This window comes from Pangasianodon hypophthalmus, chromosome 1 (assembly GCF_027358585.1).
Source record: "Pangasianodon hypophthalmus isolate fPanHyp1 chromosome 1, fPanHyp1.pri, whole genome shotgun sequence".
Taxonomy (NCBI): Eukaryota; Metazoa; Chordata; class Actinopteri; order Siluriformes; family Pangasiidae; genus Pangasianodon; species Pangasianodon hypophthalmus.
Window position 1 is genome coordinate 6,827,294 of NC_069710.1, and position 19,281 is coordinate 6,846,574.

The 19,281-nt window shown below is 39.0% G+C and overlaps 1 protein-coding gene across 1 annotated transcript in view; it reads left to right on the forward strand.

Moving 5' to 3' along the window:
- The first annotated feature begins 11,202 nt into the window (after positions 1–11,202).
- The window catches only part of tgfbr1b (transforming growth factor, beta receptor 1 b), a 75,785-nt gene continuing 67,706 nt past the window's right edge, over positions 11,203–19,281 (forward strand). Inside the window, exon 1 of the mRNA XM_026914438.3 lies at positions 11,203–11,455. Coding sequence (XP_026770239.1) covers positions 11,386–11,455 — 70 coding nt within the window. The 5' untranslated portion in view covers positions 11,203–11,385. The remainder of the gene's footprint in view (positions 11,456–19,281) is intronic.

Genomic DNA, 19,281 nt, shown 5'->3' on the forward strand with positions numbered 1-19,281 from the left:
TAGATCACTACTAAAAATGAAAGTTCTAACACTAACAAGTCATCTAGCTACTTTATTTAATGTTGGTGATAAGAGTTTGTTTTGTATGGTTTGTGTATCTGCATATCTGCAGTTTTCAGGTTTAACATCTCTAACCTAGGGGCAATGGTGGATCGGTGGTTAAAGGCTCTGTCTTACCGATCAGATCAACAAGGGATCAAGTCCCAGTATTACCAGGCTGCCACTGTTGGGCCCTTGGGCAAGGCCTTTAATCCTATCTGATCATGACTGACCCAGTGCTCTGACCCCAGCTTCTTAACAAGCAGGGACATGCAAAGAAAAGAATTTTACTGTACTATAATGTATAAATAAAGGCTTTTTCTTCTTCAAATAGTAATGAAAAAACAGTTTCACTATTTGCTAACACCATATCATTATTGTAGACACAACCTTGATTTAATAATGATATTTGAATTAAAAATAGAAAACAAAAAAGTCACACTAACCCAGTCTGAAGCTAAGATCACTACCTCATTTAATATAAAATTTGTCTTAAGCGTAATATATGCACTTGGCCAGGTTATTGCATCAAGCCTACAAGCATGTCAGCTTCCGTATAGAGTTTTATTAAAAATCTCCCAGATTTATCGACTTTGGTTCTTCATCTTTGGTTCTTCCTCTTTGGTTCTTCATCTTTGTACTCCACAGAACTTGATCAGGTGACTGAATGCTTAGTGAACATTCCACTACCCCATACATAATGTAGCCCCACTTTAAAGAAAAATAATTAGAGACAAAAACTAGCATCCTGGTATAAGGATCACATTCGCACCTTAAAACAGACCATTCAAAAGTTAGAATGTAAATGGAGTCACAAAAAAATTAACTGAATTGGTGTTCAAAATAGCATGGAAGGAGAGACTTCTTAACTATAGAAAGTCTACTGGTGCTAGATCAGCATGTCTCTCCACCCTAATAGAAGACAACAAAAAATAAGCTGTTAATACCTGACCCAGACTGGTGTCCCTGGTGGTCTACAGGCTAAGGATCTCGCGTGCTCACCGACATGGCCCAGGTTTGATTCCTGGGCAGGGAACCATCCCAGCCACTAGGTTGTACTCTCAGTGCCGGTCCCAAGCCCAGATAAAATGGAAGGGTTGAGTTAGGAAGGGCATTCGGTGTTAAATCTGTGCCAAATCAAACATGCAGACCAATGATCTGCTGTGGTGACCCCTAAAGGAAGCAGCCAAAAGTACAATAACAACAACAACAATACCTGACCCTGACTCCTGCCCTGCAGACCTGCCAGGCCCATCCTGATGGTCTACTTCTGCTTGGAGCTTCCTTTGCCTGAGAATCACTTGCTGCTGCGATGATGGCCCCATATAGACAGACTAAAGATTGTTGTGAGGTTGCTGTGGATGGTAAAACACAGATACCTGGATAGCCTAAAGATTGTACTTACTGAAAATAGTTTATATTCAACTCTCATCCATTCTTCAGTGGATAACTTCACATGCATTATATACAAAAGATTTAAAGCTAAAACCTCAAATAAAAAGGACCTGATGCTCCATACCGCAGATCCATTCAACACATTCAGTAGTGTTTGACTTTATAGAATACAGTTGTGGCTGAGGAATGATGCATAATCGCATAATCTGGTGTTACCTAGAAGAGGATGGGTTCCCTTTTGAGATTGCTTCCTCTTAAAGTGTCTTCCTCATATTGTCTCAGGGAGTTTTTCCCAGCAACTGTCGCCTATGACTCATTAGTTGGGTCAACTATATCTAGATATCTGTAAAGCTGCTTTATGACAATATCCATTGTTAAAAGAACTATACAACCAATTTTAGAACCAAATAATTTTTTTTACAGTACATCAAAAATAAAAAAAATTTGAATGAGCACAGTTTTCTGTGCAGCCAAGCTAGCAAAAAGCAAAAAGCTACAGCAGAGATATTCAATTTGAAAAGGTTCACCTACATAAAATCCCTTGCTTACAAAGGTCTGGACAAGAAACTAATATGACTGAAATAAGAAATAAGGCAATTCAAAATGGTTCTGCTTTGTTATTTAGTATCACTTCTACTTACCACTTCTGATGAGTGCCACAGACACTATAAATGAGACATGAGTTTTGAAATTGATGTGGGGAGAATAAACACATTTTTCTCTGTCTATTCTGTTTTTGTCATGGACATTTTTCCCCAAAAAAGACCAGAGATGGTAAATAAAATGAAAAATCTATGACTGTCTGTTAAAACTCTTCCCATTCTGACCTAATGCCTCTTGCCTTATAGTTAGCCTCACCCTGGACCCCCTCCGCCAGAGATAGTCTAGAAACACCACTAGCTAGCTGCTTGTATGTGTGGACACACATGAGCTGAGAGGCTGATGTTCTCCTCTGAATCATAGTAAGTTTAACCCCATGTTGCCAGCATTAAAAGATCTGGTGCTGTTCAATGAAGACCTGACCTGAACCGTTCACATACATATTTGTCACATATATATTACATACATGTGATGTATTAATGTGGTGAAATGTTTTTCCTTAGTGCCTCATCCCACAGTGCAACAGTGATACAAAATAAGACAGAATATAATAAAAGCAGAATATAATGAATAAAATAAATAGAAAAATAAAATAGAATCTAGTAGACAAATATAGATGTTAAACTGACATTGAATTCAATGAAATTCTTGGATGGAAAGATAAGTATTTATAGTATTGTATGCCATTACAATTTTATACAAGTCTGAATTCTATCTAAAACACATATTCCTTTTTCATGAAATCTCAGATCTTCATCTTTGGTGCTTATTATAACAGAATCTATAGGTTTAGCTTTTATGTTTAGAACAGACTGACTACTGATTCAGCTTAGCTCTTCTGTCAATAATGGTTCCGTGTGAGATTTAACATACAGAGCTCATGTTGCTCCACCCCACTGATGAGAAGCAGTCACATGACTAAGGCAAGGGGCGGTCCTCATTGGGTGGGGTTTGATGTGGAGTGTGGGAAAGATGTCCAGGTGGTGGGTGGTGGTCCTTAGGGATGCACTTGACAGCTGGGGTATATTTCATATACTGGGGTCATCAAAGTCCTTCTCATTGCCTCTCCTTCCTTTCCACTTTGAAACTGTGGTTCTATTGCTCCTTATCTGCATCCTGTTCCTTTATTGTCTCTTTTCCATTTCTTTCTAAATCTGTCTTGTTTTCCCTAACCCTTTTTCCCTTTTTACTGGCTTCTCTCAGCGCTCCTCAGCCAGTAATGGTGGCTAGACAGATGGCTGGAAGCAGGGCTCTGGATCTACCTGCGAGGACAGCTGGTGGCTTCCCATTAACGCTTAAACACAGGGTTGCCTTCGTGTCCCCAACTGTCACCTGAGCACCACGAGGGCCCTTGACAGGCTCTGTCGAAACAGCAATTTAGAAAATGAGGGTGAAAACAAAAAGCGTACATTCTGTTCTTTGGTTAGAACATATTGTTTTGATATATGTATCCTGAATTTCTGTACCAATTGTAGCTTTGCTTATGCGAATATTAGTATTTCCCACTGCTAATCTGATCCCAAGTTTAAACAGGATGCTGTAGTTCAAACAGGCAAATATCTTTATGAAAACTGTTGTTTATAATTTCTGAGGAGGATTTAACAGTAGCATTAGTCAGTAATTTGTTTCAGTTCATTTATATTCTTTCCATGTACTTTTTCGTTAACAGCCTTAGACACCACATGAGTATAAAAGCTAATTAAAGATAAATGCTGTATGTCCTTTGGCAACCTTTAGGAAATGCTGAATCATTTGGGCAGACAGACATCAGAGGCATGTGAGAATGCGTGTGACGACGTCTGCGCACCGTTTACTGCCCTCGTCTGCATGTCTGAGTGAAGTCTACTTCCTAAAATTTTAGACAAGCTTCTCGTTCAGAGCTGGAGAGGTTTCATTGGATAGACACTTTCTTTGCCTGATGCCCATGAGCAGCCACACCAGGAACTGTTAGATAAACTTATCTCTCGTCTGCACCTCCGTAGCCCGATGACTCGTGCAGACACATGAGCGTAAAACGAGACTCTCGGACGCCTGTTGGGAGGAAGGGTTACACAAGGACTTCTCGTTAACCACAAGCAAGATACGTTTAACATAATCAGTTGTTGGAAACACTTCAGTAACAGGAGCGATGCTATCAGTATCAGTTAATGGCCTACGTGAGCGAGGGCAGTTAAGTGGAAAGCCTGAGCTTTTTTTTTGTCCTAACAGGAAAGTGGCAGAGCTTCAGGACAACAACTAGTCAGAGAGGATGTTACGTGGGCCAAACTCACCCCAGAAATTCTTCATCATTTAACATAATTCATCTTAATAACCGAAGAACCTAGAAGTATAGATCATGGGTATTGGGACATATGGAACTTCTTTGTAATGCTTTACAACAAATGATATGCTTCTGGAATTGAGGCTGTGTGTACGTGTGTGTGTGTGTGTGTGTGTGTGTGCGTGTGTGGATTTTTTAAATTATTCTCATTATCTAACCTTACATTCACACTAGCAAGCAGGCGAACATTCATTTTTTATGAATGTGCATGACACAGAGCTGTCATTTCAGTGACAGCATGACAAGCGACGTGATTTGAGGATTTTCTCAATTCTATTAAAATTAGACATCTCTTCAGTTCCCCACTCACAACTTTAATTACCTGCAATTAGTTTTCATTTACTGGTTGATGCACAAAAATGGGAGAAAAACATATAACTGTGGTTTCATCTTACTGTGTCATATACGACCTTTCATTAAATGTGTATAGAGACATTATGAAGAAATTTAAAGATTACAATAAAGCTGCAGAGATCATTGGTGCTGCTGATGAGTCTATACTGTAGCTAGTATAGTTAGCTTGCTTTGCTAGACTTATAATCTAATAACTTTTGCACAATGCACACCCACAAGCGACAAATTATAAGTGACTTGTTGCTTGCTAGTGTGAATGTAAGGTTAGTTTATCTAACATCTCATTCTCTGTCTATGAGATACGCCCTTCTTTTTGACACAATATTTATTTATACTGTCTTACAATGGAAATTCCAGGACATGCTCAGTTGCTGATATGTTTGATGAACTGTAAAATCTTCCTTCATCTTCACAAAACACACAAATGCCTTGCAGAAGTCTGGGTCCTGAAGCTCACAAAGATAATTCCTCTCAGCTCTGCACTGTTATTCAGGATGTAACATGGTGTATTTATTTAATCAGCAAGCAAATACTGTTATCTCTTTGGTCTATGTACTATCATTGCTTCAGATCAAAGTATTCCTCTAATCTTAGACACGATCTAATTTACCCATAACCCTCTTTAACATTTAATATCTGTAATTTCTATTTGGAGTATAACAGTGTGTTGTACAGTAGAAATAGCTTTTTTTTTTTTTAATGTAAGCAGGGAAATGCACAATGCATACACGAGTTATGTCAATTCTTTTTTTAAGTGCGTGTCAGGATTTGTAAATATACTTTATTTGTTTTGCTAAAGATTTGTAGCTTTAATAATTTTTTTGTACAGTATTTGCTGTTAGACAACTTGTCCTTCATTTTTGTCACAAAAGCCATTAAAAAACATGTAATGAAGGGTTTGTGCTGAATTTCATGCTCTAGCCTTATGCTTTATTGCTACTCAGTAGTAGTTATTAGGTATAAATAAAAGAAATCTTGATAAAGTATTGCTAAGCATAGCTATGCTTTTTAGCAATTCATTAGCTTCGATGTCTGGCTATAAATAATGCCACAGAAGCACGGGTGTCCTCATCTGAGTGTTCGGGTTACGTAAACAACTAGGCGTGAAGACGGGTGACAATCTTTATCATGCATGAACATCCAACACAGTAGATGTCTCACAGTAGATGGTGCCACCATGGTTGTGGGTTCTTTAGACCCTGTTATGCCCACCAAAAATAGATTTCACAAGCAGCACTCCATGACCTCCAGTGATCAAACTCCACTGGCCTGGCTCTGCTGTTTGTGTTCATGTTGCTGTCCTAATGGTGCACAGTCCACAGATAGACAAACTCAAGCTGTCGCAATATGTACAGGACACTGCTTCCTCATTATGTCCCCTTCCCCCTTCCCCCCTTTAATCAATACGCTATGCTTTAGGCACAAGTCTTAGGGCAGAACTGGATGAGGCTGCTGCTCAGTGTGTAAACCATGTGAGCCTGAGACCGAGCCCGAACAATAGACCTTCATCAATCTCTGTCACCGCAGATGGGTGTTGGGGAGCTTGAAGTTTCAGAAGGTCATGTCCTTTGTCCAATCCTGATGAATATATGCAAAAGGGACGGGAGCAATGGTTGAGAGACACATAAAGGACCACACTCGACCAACCCTGGGCGAATGCTATTGTGTCCATGAGTAATGGACTCATGAACTAATATTGTGTGGGTCAACTTAAACCATTTGCTCTTAGATATTATCTTTTTGGGTCTATTTTGATATTTTGCTGTCCATAAAACACCAGCTTGTTTTTTTTTTTCATGTTTTACTAGAGAAGCTACCACAACATTCATTATCCTATTTTTTTCCCCTATTAGTCCTTATTTTTCCAGTAGACAATGAAAGTTTATCGTATACTTTCTTCATGCATGACTATTCACAGGCTACTACAAAACTAGATGATATTATTTTGGTATTGTAGAACCATCTTAAAATCGACCAGAAGACATTGTTTTTCTTTCTTTCTTTCTTTTTTTTTCCTACTGGAACTGCTACTTCAACACATTCACATTTTATAATATCTCAAATTATGTCTTCCCACTATTTGTCTGATCCTTTCAACATTAAAATTGGTGTTTAGCCAATTCTCTGCATGCATCACCATAATTAAGCTACTACAGCAGTGGTTCTCAAAGTGTGTGTAGACAGAGGTTCCACAATTCAGCTTGTTCAGAATACAGCAGCCCGTTTCCTTACCAGGAAAAGAAAGATACAATGGCTAGCTCTGAATGGCTTAGCGTTGTATCATGTTGATCTCCTAAAGCCGTATAGCCCTAAAACTTTGCTCGGCTGAAGAAGGACTACTGTTAATCCAGAGCCTTAAATTTTAATATATAAAGCACTTTGATTTATTGGACTCAAAATAATAATTGTGGTAGATCCGTAGCCTATCCCAGGAAGTACACCCCAGATCCATCACAAGGCCCCATGCACACACACACACATTCATTCACACAATTTGCATAGCAAATTGTTATTATTATTGTTATTATTATTATTATTATTCATACTACTAGTAGTAATAGTAGTAGTTATATAACTACATAATCATAGGCAAACATACTAGTTATAAGATGAACTGAATGATCCCTTAATGGTGACTAAATGGCTTTAAAATTTAGCCAGCCACACTAATGTGTTTTTGTATAGAATGTTGTTAATTTCTTAGACTAAAACTCGCTTAAAACCAGTCACTTAAAATCACTCACATATTTAATATCAAATCTAAAAGCTGATTCCAAATGTGTTGGATCATTTAACACAATGGTTTGGGCAATAAGTTCAGCAATAATAAGCTTGAACTCCATTACATAAACATGGTAGCAAATATTTGGTTAATATGCATATTAGTTTTATTTTATATCATATAAAATCTGTGTTATGATCTGTGTTATGCTGCACACTTTGCAACCCTTTGCACACTTTACAACACCCTACTACAGTGATTGCTAAAAAGTGGGGTCCAGGGAAGAATAGTCAGGGAGTCAGTTCTGTTCCAGTGGTGGAAATCACAATTCAAAGCTACTTTATTTAGTAATGAATATACTATACTATATTAAACTGTTTGACTGGTCACTTGAATTGAAGGGGTTTAATCCAAACCCCAATACCTCAAAAACAAATAGGCTTGGATGTAATGTGTTCTGCTGGTGGAAAGCTCAAGAGTAAAATGCTCTGTGGCCAAAATAAATAGCCAGAATATATTTGTACATGGGTGGCCTGATGATACAGGGGGTAGTGTATCCGTCTCACAGCTCCAGGGTCCTGGTTATCTCTGTGTCCACACGGGGTTCTTCCTTGCTCTCCGGTTTCCTCCGACCTCTCCAAAATTGGATTGGATTGGATTGATAATGCTAAATTGCTCGTAGGTGTGAATGTCTGGGTGCATTACTGCCCTGTGATGGACTGTCCCACAATCCCATTCAGGCTGTATTCCCGGCTCGTGTTCAGTGTTCCCAGAATAGATTCTGGATCCACTGTGACCTCGATAAAACAGTTGCTGAAGATGAATGAATGATATTGTACACAGTTGAACAATGAGCCTGATATATAGTCATGCCCATAAGCATTTGGACAGTGACAGAATTTTCATAATTTTGCCTCTGTACACCACCACAGTGGATTTGAATTGAAGCCATTAAGCTGTGATTGAAGTGTAGACTTTCACCTTTAATTCAAGGGGTTTAACAAAAATATTGCATTAACCGTTTAGGAATTACAACCATTTTTACATATTACCTCCATTTTCACAGGCTTAAAAGTGATTGGACAATTGACTGATAAGCAGTTTCATGGCCAGGTATGGCCTGTTTCCTCATTAGTTCATGACAAATTAATGAGACAAAAGGTCTGCAGTTGATTCCAAGTGTTGAATTTGCATTTGGTAGCTGTTCATTGGAACTTTCAGTATGTGGTCCAAAGAGTTGTCGATGCAAGTGAAGGAGGCCATGAATTAGGCTGAAAAAACATATCTATCAGAGAGATAGCAGAAACTTTAGGAGTTGCCAAATCAACAATTTGGTACATTGTTAAAAGAAGGAATGCACTGGCGAGCTCAGCAACACCAAAAGGCCTGGAAGACCACGGAAGACAGCTAAAGTGGATGATCACAGAATTCTTTCCTTGGTGAAGAAAAACCCTTTCAGAACATTTAGCCAAGTCAAGAGCACTCTGGAGGAGGTAGGTGTATCATTGTCAAAGTCTACAATCAAGAGATGTCTTCATGAATGTACATACAGACAGTTTACCTCAAGATGCAAACCACTGGTAACACTCAAGAACAGAAAGGCCAGATTAGACTGCTAGAAAACATCTAAAAAAAAAGCCTGCCCCGTTCTGGAACAAGATTCTCTGGACAGATGAAACCAAGGTTAACTTGGACCAGAATTATAGGAAGAGAACACTATGGAGAAGAAAAGGAAGGGCTCAGGATCCAAAGCATACCACATCATCTGCCATGTTCTTGAATGGCCGAGTCAGTCACCTGACCCAAACCCAATTGAGCACGCTTTTCACTTACTGAAGACAAAACTGAAGGCAGAAAGACCCACAAACAAGCAGTAACTGAAGACGGCTGCACTAAAGGTCTGGCAAAGCATCTCAAGGGAGGAAACTCTTTGGTGATGTCTATGAGTTCCAGACTCAGGCAGTCATTGATTGCAAATTACTTTTCCAATTACTTTTGTGCCTGTGAAAAATGGCTGTAATTTCAAAACGGTTAATGCAATATTTTTGTTAAACCCCTTGAAAGAAAGCTGAAAGTCTACACTTCAATCACATGTTGATTGCTTCATTTCAAATCCATTGTGATGGTGTACAGAGACAAAATTACGAAAGTTGTGTCACTGTCCAAATACATATGGACCTAACTGTATGAAGATATGGATTATATTTATAAAATTCACATGTATTGCCAAGGTTCCTGGGTGCATAAAAAGTCAGAGAACAACTGGCCTTCAACATACAACCAGGGGTGTAACCTGGCCTGGGCATTTGGGTCTGTAGCCCCAAAGATTTTTTCTTTAGCCCTGAATAATTCTCCACTTGGAGCAGTTTGTCACCACGTAACTGAAGTGAAAGAAGACGGCAGTGTTGTAATTTTGTATCTTCCGTGAATGGAGGCAAAACCGATCAGGGTTTACAGGAAAATATGTAGAAATACTCGTGACTTATTGGCTGACAGGCCAAACGCTAGCTCACACAGGCAGTTAGTGTGAGGGGAAAAATGGATATACGCCATACGATTTTTTACCTGTAAAGGGGTGAAACTGAAACACTAACATAATTTCATGCTAAGCCAGGAAAACAAGTTGTGTAAATTATGAGTTCTTAGTTACGTGAACATAAGAACAGCTAACGTACTTTGCATGGCACCGTAGCCAGCTAAACCGATGCAATGATAGCTTAGTTGTGCCTCTCCTTGGCTAGTGACACCAAACTAGCCTAGTCTTGTGTTAAATAGCCACAGTCTGGTAGTCCTACAGAGAACGCAGTTGTCTTTCTTTCTTTCTTTCTAATTGCAAATAAATTCAGTCATTTCATTTAATTTTAACCTTACGTCTATTTCCGTTCTTATATTGCAGCCTGGATACGTTGGGTCATAACAATACTGAAGTAGGCTAAATTTAACCAGATAATATATGCAATTTTTAAAAGACAGAATTCAGTCATTGTCTTCATTTTATAGTTAATATTGTCTCATGTTTTACCATCTGTTCCATTGCGGCGGGTATTGTGGTTCATATCAAGTAGGTCCATCAGCAATGATTTTACAAATGGATTATGAAAGTTTCCTCGGTCACTTTGTGTAGATATCCGTTTACAACTCTCGTTCGTGAATTTGCCATTGTATTATGGGTTTTCATACACATACGTCTATGTACATTTTGAGGATTTTCCATCATGTAGGCGTAGTAATAATGGCAGTAGGTATGTGATATGATGCTGATTTGAGACATTCGAGTGGCTGGATTATTCATGTCCAGATTATACAGTAAATCAAATCCAAACCTTCTTTCCTTCTCCAGTTTTCTCATTTTTTAAGCAATGGCCTCACATACAGGAAAGAACTGCATGGAAACAGTCTATTTAGTCTATTTAGAAGTGAAAGTTTTTTGCTGGAGAAGAATCTGGGTTCAGCCCAGGATGATTAACACACATTTTAGGTAGGAACCGTTTTTAACATAAGATTACCCAGTGTTTTAAGAGTCCTGGATGAAAATAACTTCAGTTGTGTGTAAAATTTCGTCACTCTGACTAGACAACATTAATCGTGAGCAGGGGCGGACAGCAGAGAGACAGTGTGTGTGTGTGTGTGTGTGTGTGTGTGTGCCGTGTGTCTGGGCGGGGAGTGGCGTTCCCAGCCAATCACACGTGCTTCACTCCTCTATAACACTGAGCTGGAGAAGTTCAGTGTGTGTGTGTGTGTGTGTGTGTGTATATATATATATATATATATATATATATATATACATATATATATATATGTATGTGTGTGTGTGTGTGTGTGTGTGTGTGTGAGAGTGAGTGAGTGTGTATGTGAGAGTGAGTGAGTGAGTGTGTGTGAAGGGGAGAGAGAGCGAGAGAGAGCGAGAGAGAGAGAGAGATCCAGCAGCCAGTGTAGAGTAAAGTGTGATTCGAGGATGGATGCAATACCGTGCTGTCTCGCTTTCCTGCTTCTGTTCTTTAACGCTTGGATTCACCAATCTGAAGGTAAGACGCTGCTGTGTAGTGTGTGTAGTGTGTGTGTGTGTGTATATGCATGTGTGTGGGGTTGTTGCTGTGTTATTTATTTCCCGTTTCTCTGTGAAGTTGTGTGGCGGAAGCCGCCGTGTGTGTGTGTATATGTGTGTGTGTGTGTGTGTCTCTCTGTGTGTGTGTATGTGTGTTGCTCTTTGTTTGGAGGAGCGAAGCTGTGTAGACCCCGAGACTCTTTTCAAAGATGGCGCAGGTCAGAGAGAGAAAGAGCCGTGCTTTCTACAGGAATGTTTATTGTTTTGGGGAGAGAGAGACACAGAGAGAGAGAAAGAGAAAGAGAGAGAGAGAGAGAGGGGGGGGGGGGATGTGTCGGTTCCTCTGTCTGTGCCTGGTGTAGAGAAATAGGGTTAGACAGACAGAGAGAAAGAGAGAAAAAGAAAGAAAGAGAGAAAAGCAGGCAAAGACCGGACAGTCACTCAGGCGTGTTTTAGCTGAGTGGCTTTTCATCACACGTTACACACTTCACACTTCCTAATAAACATAATACCCACTTAATGTGCTTTAATAAACAAAAACTACGCATTTGAGAATGAGTTTAAGGAGTTTATTCCTAATTATTCTGCCTCTGTGTCCTAAATGTGTCCTGAAAGCCTGTGCTGTTTGTGTTGTCGTTACTACAACACTACTCAGGCGACGTTGAGACTCAAACCAGTAACAGTGTAACAAATGGAATAAGTCCATTTCCTTGCCAAGTCATACACACTATATATCCATATACATTTAACTCGCTGATATTAAATATTGTTATTTCGTGATATTAAGTGAGTTGAACTACTAATCGTTCATTCCTCACTAACCAGGCAACTCACTCTGTTTTAGTGTAGCAGCTTTTACAGCGTTACTACAGTTAGCTAGCTGGCTAAGCGGCTGGTGGTTTTACATTTTCTCTTTCAGTTAGCTTTGCGGTTAGCTAGCGTGTTTTTCTTCAAGTTACTTTCAGTAACTAGTTAGGCTTTTGTACAAAAGTGAGTAGTTATAAACTAGTTATAGTCAGGCTGAATAACGGGTTAGTAGCGAGCTAAGCTATTTGCTCAGTCGAGTTAACCGTTAATTGGCTTGTGTTTATAGCCGTGCTACCTGTTAGCTTAAAAAAAAAAAAAATAAAAACTTCCCGGGACACACACACACACACACACCTCACATTTCACACCCATAACTTCACCCATTTTACCTAGACAGATAATTACTAGCAGAAATAATAAGCAATTTAGCAATATTTAATATTTAATTTAGTGACTGACTCATAGGTAGATGTTGCTAGCTAAACCTTAAGGAATCACGTAGCCTTCTGTTTTTTCCCCAACACACTGACTGAGTTGTGTCTCTGAAGTAAAAGGGTTTGTTGGTTAACTAAAGAGTTATTTATTCGGGTAAAATACTAAATACAACCTTTTAATACTCCAGAAGCTTTTAAGCATGCCATGAACCTTAACTGAGCTTGAGTTTATTTTGGTCCAAACTATACCCAGCAACTATTTAGGATGAGGAAAGTACTCACTTTATGATGATTATATGCTCTTTATCATCACCGATATTCAACACACTACTGATATTTTGTACTGAATTTTCAGTACTGATTATCCGAGATCTGAGTATCTATGTATACAGGATATTTATGTGATGCATATAGAGGTGTGATGTGTGGCAAGCGTTCAAGATGAGCTGTGCCCTACAATCAATTGAAAATCTGTGTTTTGTCAGCGAACATTAAATGTCGACACCATAAAAGGTCTGTACAGTCTATCAGAAAACACAATACTGCAACAACAACAACAAAAAAGTGCTGAAAATCAGAAAGGAGGACTAAGGAGGACTGAGTGAGGCATCAGGGTCAATACTGTCATTTAATATAAAATACATCTGTGGACGTATTTCTCAGATCAGTCCGATAATGAGAATGAGTCTTGGTGTCAGGATCGGTGCTCGCAAAAATTGCCGGATCGGTATCAGATAAATCGGACATGTTTTCCGATCTGATCCGGAGGCTTTAAGGCAAGCCTAGTCGCATGCTCAATAGAAGACGCACGCTGTGCTTCAGCGTCACACATCCACACCATGAAATGTCTGTGGATCAGATCAGAAAAAATGTCGGATTGATCTGATACTGATCCATGCCAGTATTGATCCTGATGCCAGTGCCCAGAACCAGATCTGAGCCAGAGTTTGGTTTGTCCTCCTTTCTGCTCTTCAGCACTGTTGATTTCTTTTGCAATATCATGTTTAGTTTGCGTATCATGCACATCAATGCAGCGATTGTGCCCTAACCTTATCTTACACGCAGAGGACACAGGAACCCTTGGTACGGCATTTTTAACACAATTTAGCAGCTGGTTTGCTGGCACAATTTGTCTTTGTATGTAGAAAATTGGATTTAGACCCAGTGGCTTTAGAAATGTGACAAAGGTCAGTTATACTGTGCAAATTTGATGTGTTAATTAACACACACTTTTTGTAAGTCATTATTTCATATTGTGTTATAATAAGTGCTAAAATGAGGGTCCGACACATCATTGTCCAGTCACTTTGGAGATTGCAGTGAACATTTCTTTTTTATTTCTCTTTGCACAAATGAGGTTAGGATGATTTTAGACATGTAAGGTAAAGAAAAGCTACTTAGATATATTTTAACACACATGTTAAATGGTGCATGGTGCGTTATTATTAAACAAAGCGTTTTCTTAGCGTGTACATGAGCTAAACTCTCATCGAACACCGACTCACCGAATCAAAAAGCACCTTTTTTAGGCTCACCATAATAAGAAAATTATTCTTCAGCTACTCCAGGAGTTCTGGAGATGGACTACTCGCCTGGTCGCTAATTTCTGATGCACAGCTAGTTCAGTTGTTTTACTCTGTGCTAGGTGAGCTATAATTTCAGTCATGCGTTGAGGTGTTCCAGTACAGAGCGAAAGAACACACTGTTCCAGCCTTAATGCTTCATTTCGCTTTACAAGTACTGCAGGAGTGAGCTGGACTATAGGCTATTGATTACTTTTTTTGAACGTGCAGTTTCCAAATATGATTTTTAATGCCTTTTGAGCCCAGGAGTGCTGATCATATGCAAGGCTTATGGGCTTAATCTAGCTTTCAGGGAGTTGTATCAAAAGTTTACGTCAGAAAAGCAAGCAGAATTTAAGAAAATCAAGAGTTGCTGAACTGAGGATCTTACACTTTGAACTCTGCAGATTTTTATGTATTTTGAAGAAATCATTAAGAATTTTTTGAATTTAAGCTTGTCTAGATGTGGTACAAAGTATAATACCTTCATCAAGTGCTCAATACTAATTGGTAGGTTGATTAATTTCCTATAACAGCAGCCCTGGCAATAGTAGTAACTATCATTCGAATCACAAGCTTATAGTAATGCACTTGTTCTAATACGTTATTGTTTCTATAGTAACAACTTACACATGGACTTGTTCGGTGGACGCGCCACATAAACCGATATAAAAATTGTTGATATGGTGACGTTTACTATGAGGAGACGTTATTTAGCCTTTTTTTTGGAAGGAGCCACCAGTGTTAAAGCTTTGTAACATTCATAACAAGGTAAAGTTTTTTCAGACGTGCGAAAATCTTATGGATGGCAGGCCTTGCGTTTTCTCGACAACACATCAAGTTGCGTTTTTTTTGTCTCATGAACTTCACGAGAGAGGAAGGGAAAGACTGTTTATATCTGCAATAAGAGGACCTAACTTGTTTTTGTGTAACTGTATAAAAAGTATGAAGTGTCTACTAGCTACATTAGCTAGGGTACTGTACTAGCTACGCTGTAAATTTTACAGTAAACAACTGTAAATCATGTTTACAGTAAAGTACCGTAATATCTTGCATAGTATAAAATAACACATCCTAGGATATTGGCTTGCTGCAGGATACAGTTGAGCTGAAGGTTAAGGGACTTACTCAAAGACCTGATCAAGGCGGTTTGTTGGTGCTCTGATTTGAATACACTACCTTGTGATCTGTGACTCGACACCTTAACCACAAATTGAACATGTCTCAACTAGCTTGCATTGTTTCAGTGCAGTCTTTGAACGGAGGTAATTTAGTGGTAGAAGCGGATGAATCAGTGCAAGCTAGTTGTGGTGTCGATGCGGCATAGTTGTGGTCTTTCAGTAGGCAAGGCTTTGAGTTGAACATATCAATCATGAAATATTGTGATTTGCTGTGCAACCCTTGTCTGAACATTTCCGTTAGGAAGCGTTATTGACGGATCATGATAAATCTGTAAAAAAGGTGTGAATTGCATCAGAAATGGAAAACCATCTTTGACTATTGCAAATGCCAGCGCAAGTGTAGTTGGGAATGATAGCTGACTAGGGCAGGAGGATGGAAATGTTTTCATTAGGCTAATCAATCACAGAGCGACAAGTTAGCATTAACATTAGCAATGGACTTATTTTCTTATATTTTGACTTATTTTTGTAACACTCTCCAAATCTGATTAAACTACGAAAACAATCGTCTTGTTGAAATCGCAGTTTTAAGTTGTATTAGTAGCTGAAAAAGTATTTACGTTATTTCTGAGCTGATAGTTAACGCAGAATTAGCTGTGTGTTCGCCAGCAGTAGTGTGTGTGTGTGTGTGTGAAACTCTTATGTCCTTGACTTTCCTGTGCAAACAGACTAGAAATGAAGTTAACATGCAAGAGCCAAAGTTTTAAGCTAGTTTAAGCTCCTGGCTTTTTTTTTTATTTTTTTTTTTTACATGTCTTCCAAGTACCCTGAATAAATGCAGCACTTTAGAAGGGTGTGCGAGTGTGTGTTAATGCTTCAACAGCTGAACACATTAGCTAAAGGCATACAGCTTTGTATCCTGCTGGGGATGTATGCTGCACTCATATCCACACACACCGGGGAGCGCGATGTTAGCCAGCGTTCGCAATGAGGCCCTAAGAAAGGGCTCCAGAACGAGCCTTTGAGACGCAGCAAATACAGTCATTTTGTCTTTTTCTGACGGAGGAATCCCAAGCATTTTTATGACCCCGATCTACCCGTTGTCATGGCTTAAGGGAGCATACTTACTCTAGGAAGTTGTGTTTGTGCCAGCTGTGGATGGATTCAAGAGCAGTGATGAGTTCAGACAGTATGACAAAACTGTGCCGTGCTTGTGACAGTTGGAAGGAATAGGAACGATGCCTCGAGGAGGTTTTACGTGAATTTTTTTTTTTTCAGAGCCACCCTAAAATATAAAGTCGCTAGTATTAATATGTGGCTTAGGGGCGGACCAAAAAAACAGTGTCGCACTATATCACTACACTATAACCTTTGCAATATTTTAGTGTTATTATTATTATTAGTACCTCTTGGGCCTTTAGCTTTTTAACTTGGCAACAGTGTGTGTCACATCTCCTCATGGAGGTGTTTATGAAATTGATAAGGATACACAACAACACAAATGAATTAGCTTATGACTAACTGCGTGCACACACTGCGCCCATCGCTTACGAGCAAACATATCAATCCCGAAATCGTAAATTTCAAACTTCTTATTAATCGCTCTAACTTTATTCTAAAGCAGACTTTTTTAAAAATAAATACCCAGTTTGCTATGTATACTATCATAATGTTACTGATAATATGTGTATTTATACCTGAGTGCAAAGGTTTGCTCCATGGTTTTGAAATGTAACGAGGAAAATGTACAGTGAAGTCCAAAAGTCTGAGACCACTTTGAAAGTTTTCTCATTTAAAATTGGAAATAAACAGAAAGACTTCAGAATTTTGAAATATTTAAAGCAAAGAAAGTAAATGTTCAATATCGTGAATATTTAATATTCAAGATTCTGCACTATTTCTAGGTCTGTATTTAAATGTAAGCAAATTAGTGATATTGATCACGTTAACTGCTTTGGACGAAATGTCAGATTTTCGTCATGAATAATCTCTTCTACTGGAGTCCGTGCCAGCTCGAGCGTACACGGTCATTATAGCAAAAAAGGAGAACATACCAAATACTAAGAGACTCTGAAATTCATGTAAATATTTCAAAGATTCCAGTTTTCACTCAAGTTGTTGTCAATAGTATAGATTAGAAAATAGAAAAGAATGCAATATAGAAGCATTTTCACTCGTGGTCTCGGGCGTCTGAGCAATATGAAAAGTCAAAGTTTTGTTTTGACCCTCAGCTTTTGGGGAATTGGATAAAGAATACAAAGATATTAGAGGTCAGTATTAAGCCAAACGCTAGCAATACAAGTTATTAGAGAATTTTTATATAACGCAAAGGGAGATGCACTCTTTGGAGCTGACGTTTTACTATTAATTTCCTAATATAAGCTGTTTGATTATTTTTATTACATGTGGTAATGATGGAACATGAATGAAATCGAACGCAAGGAACGTCTCAATGAAATTTAGTTTCCTTTATATTATCTTAAGGGTGTGCAAACTTTTGTGCTCATGTGCAATAATTCCAAAGGCTTCTTTTGATCTTGACTACAATGCCCTGGCTTCCTGCTAAGAAATAGCTTTAACTCCACCTTGCATCTGAGGAGGAAGAGGGAAATGGCTGCTGTATGTATGGGGCTGGGTGTATTTTGATGATATGACTTCTGCCCTTTTTTTGGGTTGGTTGAGGGATTTCCAGCAGCTCAACATGTGCACATCTATGTTAAAACCTTTCCGTGTTATATTTTGAGTCGATAGTTTTACATGGGCATTGCGGCACATGCAGTCAGTGTTTTATTTTAGCCGTGGAAATGCCCCGAACAAATGTGTTATCGATTCCTGGTGTGTAATAAATTATTCAGTCTTGTGAGGAATGACATAGATGACGGATTCGATGTTGTGTTGTGAGTACCTCTGTCGTTCTCTACCCTGCAGTTAGATACAGTCTATTGTGCTTTAAAAACCCTCGCAGTCAGCGTGGGCAGAGAAACATTATTCTTTTTTTACAGTTAATCATCAAATTTGCATCACATTATAACACACTATGTGTGTATGTATGTATGTGTATATATATATATATATATATATATATATATATATATATATATATATATATATATATATATATATGCCCACACTCTAGTTAAGGCAGGGTGCTTTAATGACTTAAAACATTTTCAACATGGCGGACCTCGGGTAAGCGTTTCTTGTAGTCGATCTGCTGGTAAAGTGAACCAGGTTGAGTGCCTGTTTCCTGTGTAGAAAGCTCTCTCGCTTCCTAGCCGCGTCATTAAAGCATAGATCTGAGAGCCCTTGCTTTTTTTCATCCCCCCCCCCCCCCCCCCCACCAATGCATCTGCGCACGTTTGCCATGGGAAGAATATGTGTCCTGTATGTCAGGAGGAAGCAGAGGTCCAGATGAGGACGTCTCATAGACACCCCCCCCCCCCCCCTCCACCCCCAACCTGCTATCAGATTTCCGTTTCGGTACCTAGACGAGTCGTACCTGTTTGAGGATCATTCGTCACGGTTCGTAGTACGCAGACTACACCCAGACTGTGGTGTCTGCGGTTTTGGAGACAAGAGACAGCACTGTGATTAATGGGCTGTGAGTCTGGATTGGTGCCAACTCCAGATTGCAGTTTACACAGTTGACATGGTGGCATGAAAAATACACACAAGCACTGAGCTAGTAGTTTGGAAGCGTGTATGAGTATGTGAGTGTGTGTATGTGTGTGTGTGTGTGTGTGTGTGTGTGTGTGTGTGTTCTTTCACCATTCTACAGTGTGGATTTCTGTGTAAAGGGTATAATTATTACATTATTTTTTTGGCAGCTTTAAAAGGAAGTGCCATAGGTATTACTATCTTTTCCTTCTCTTCTCTTTTTAG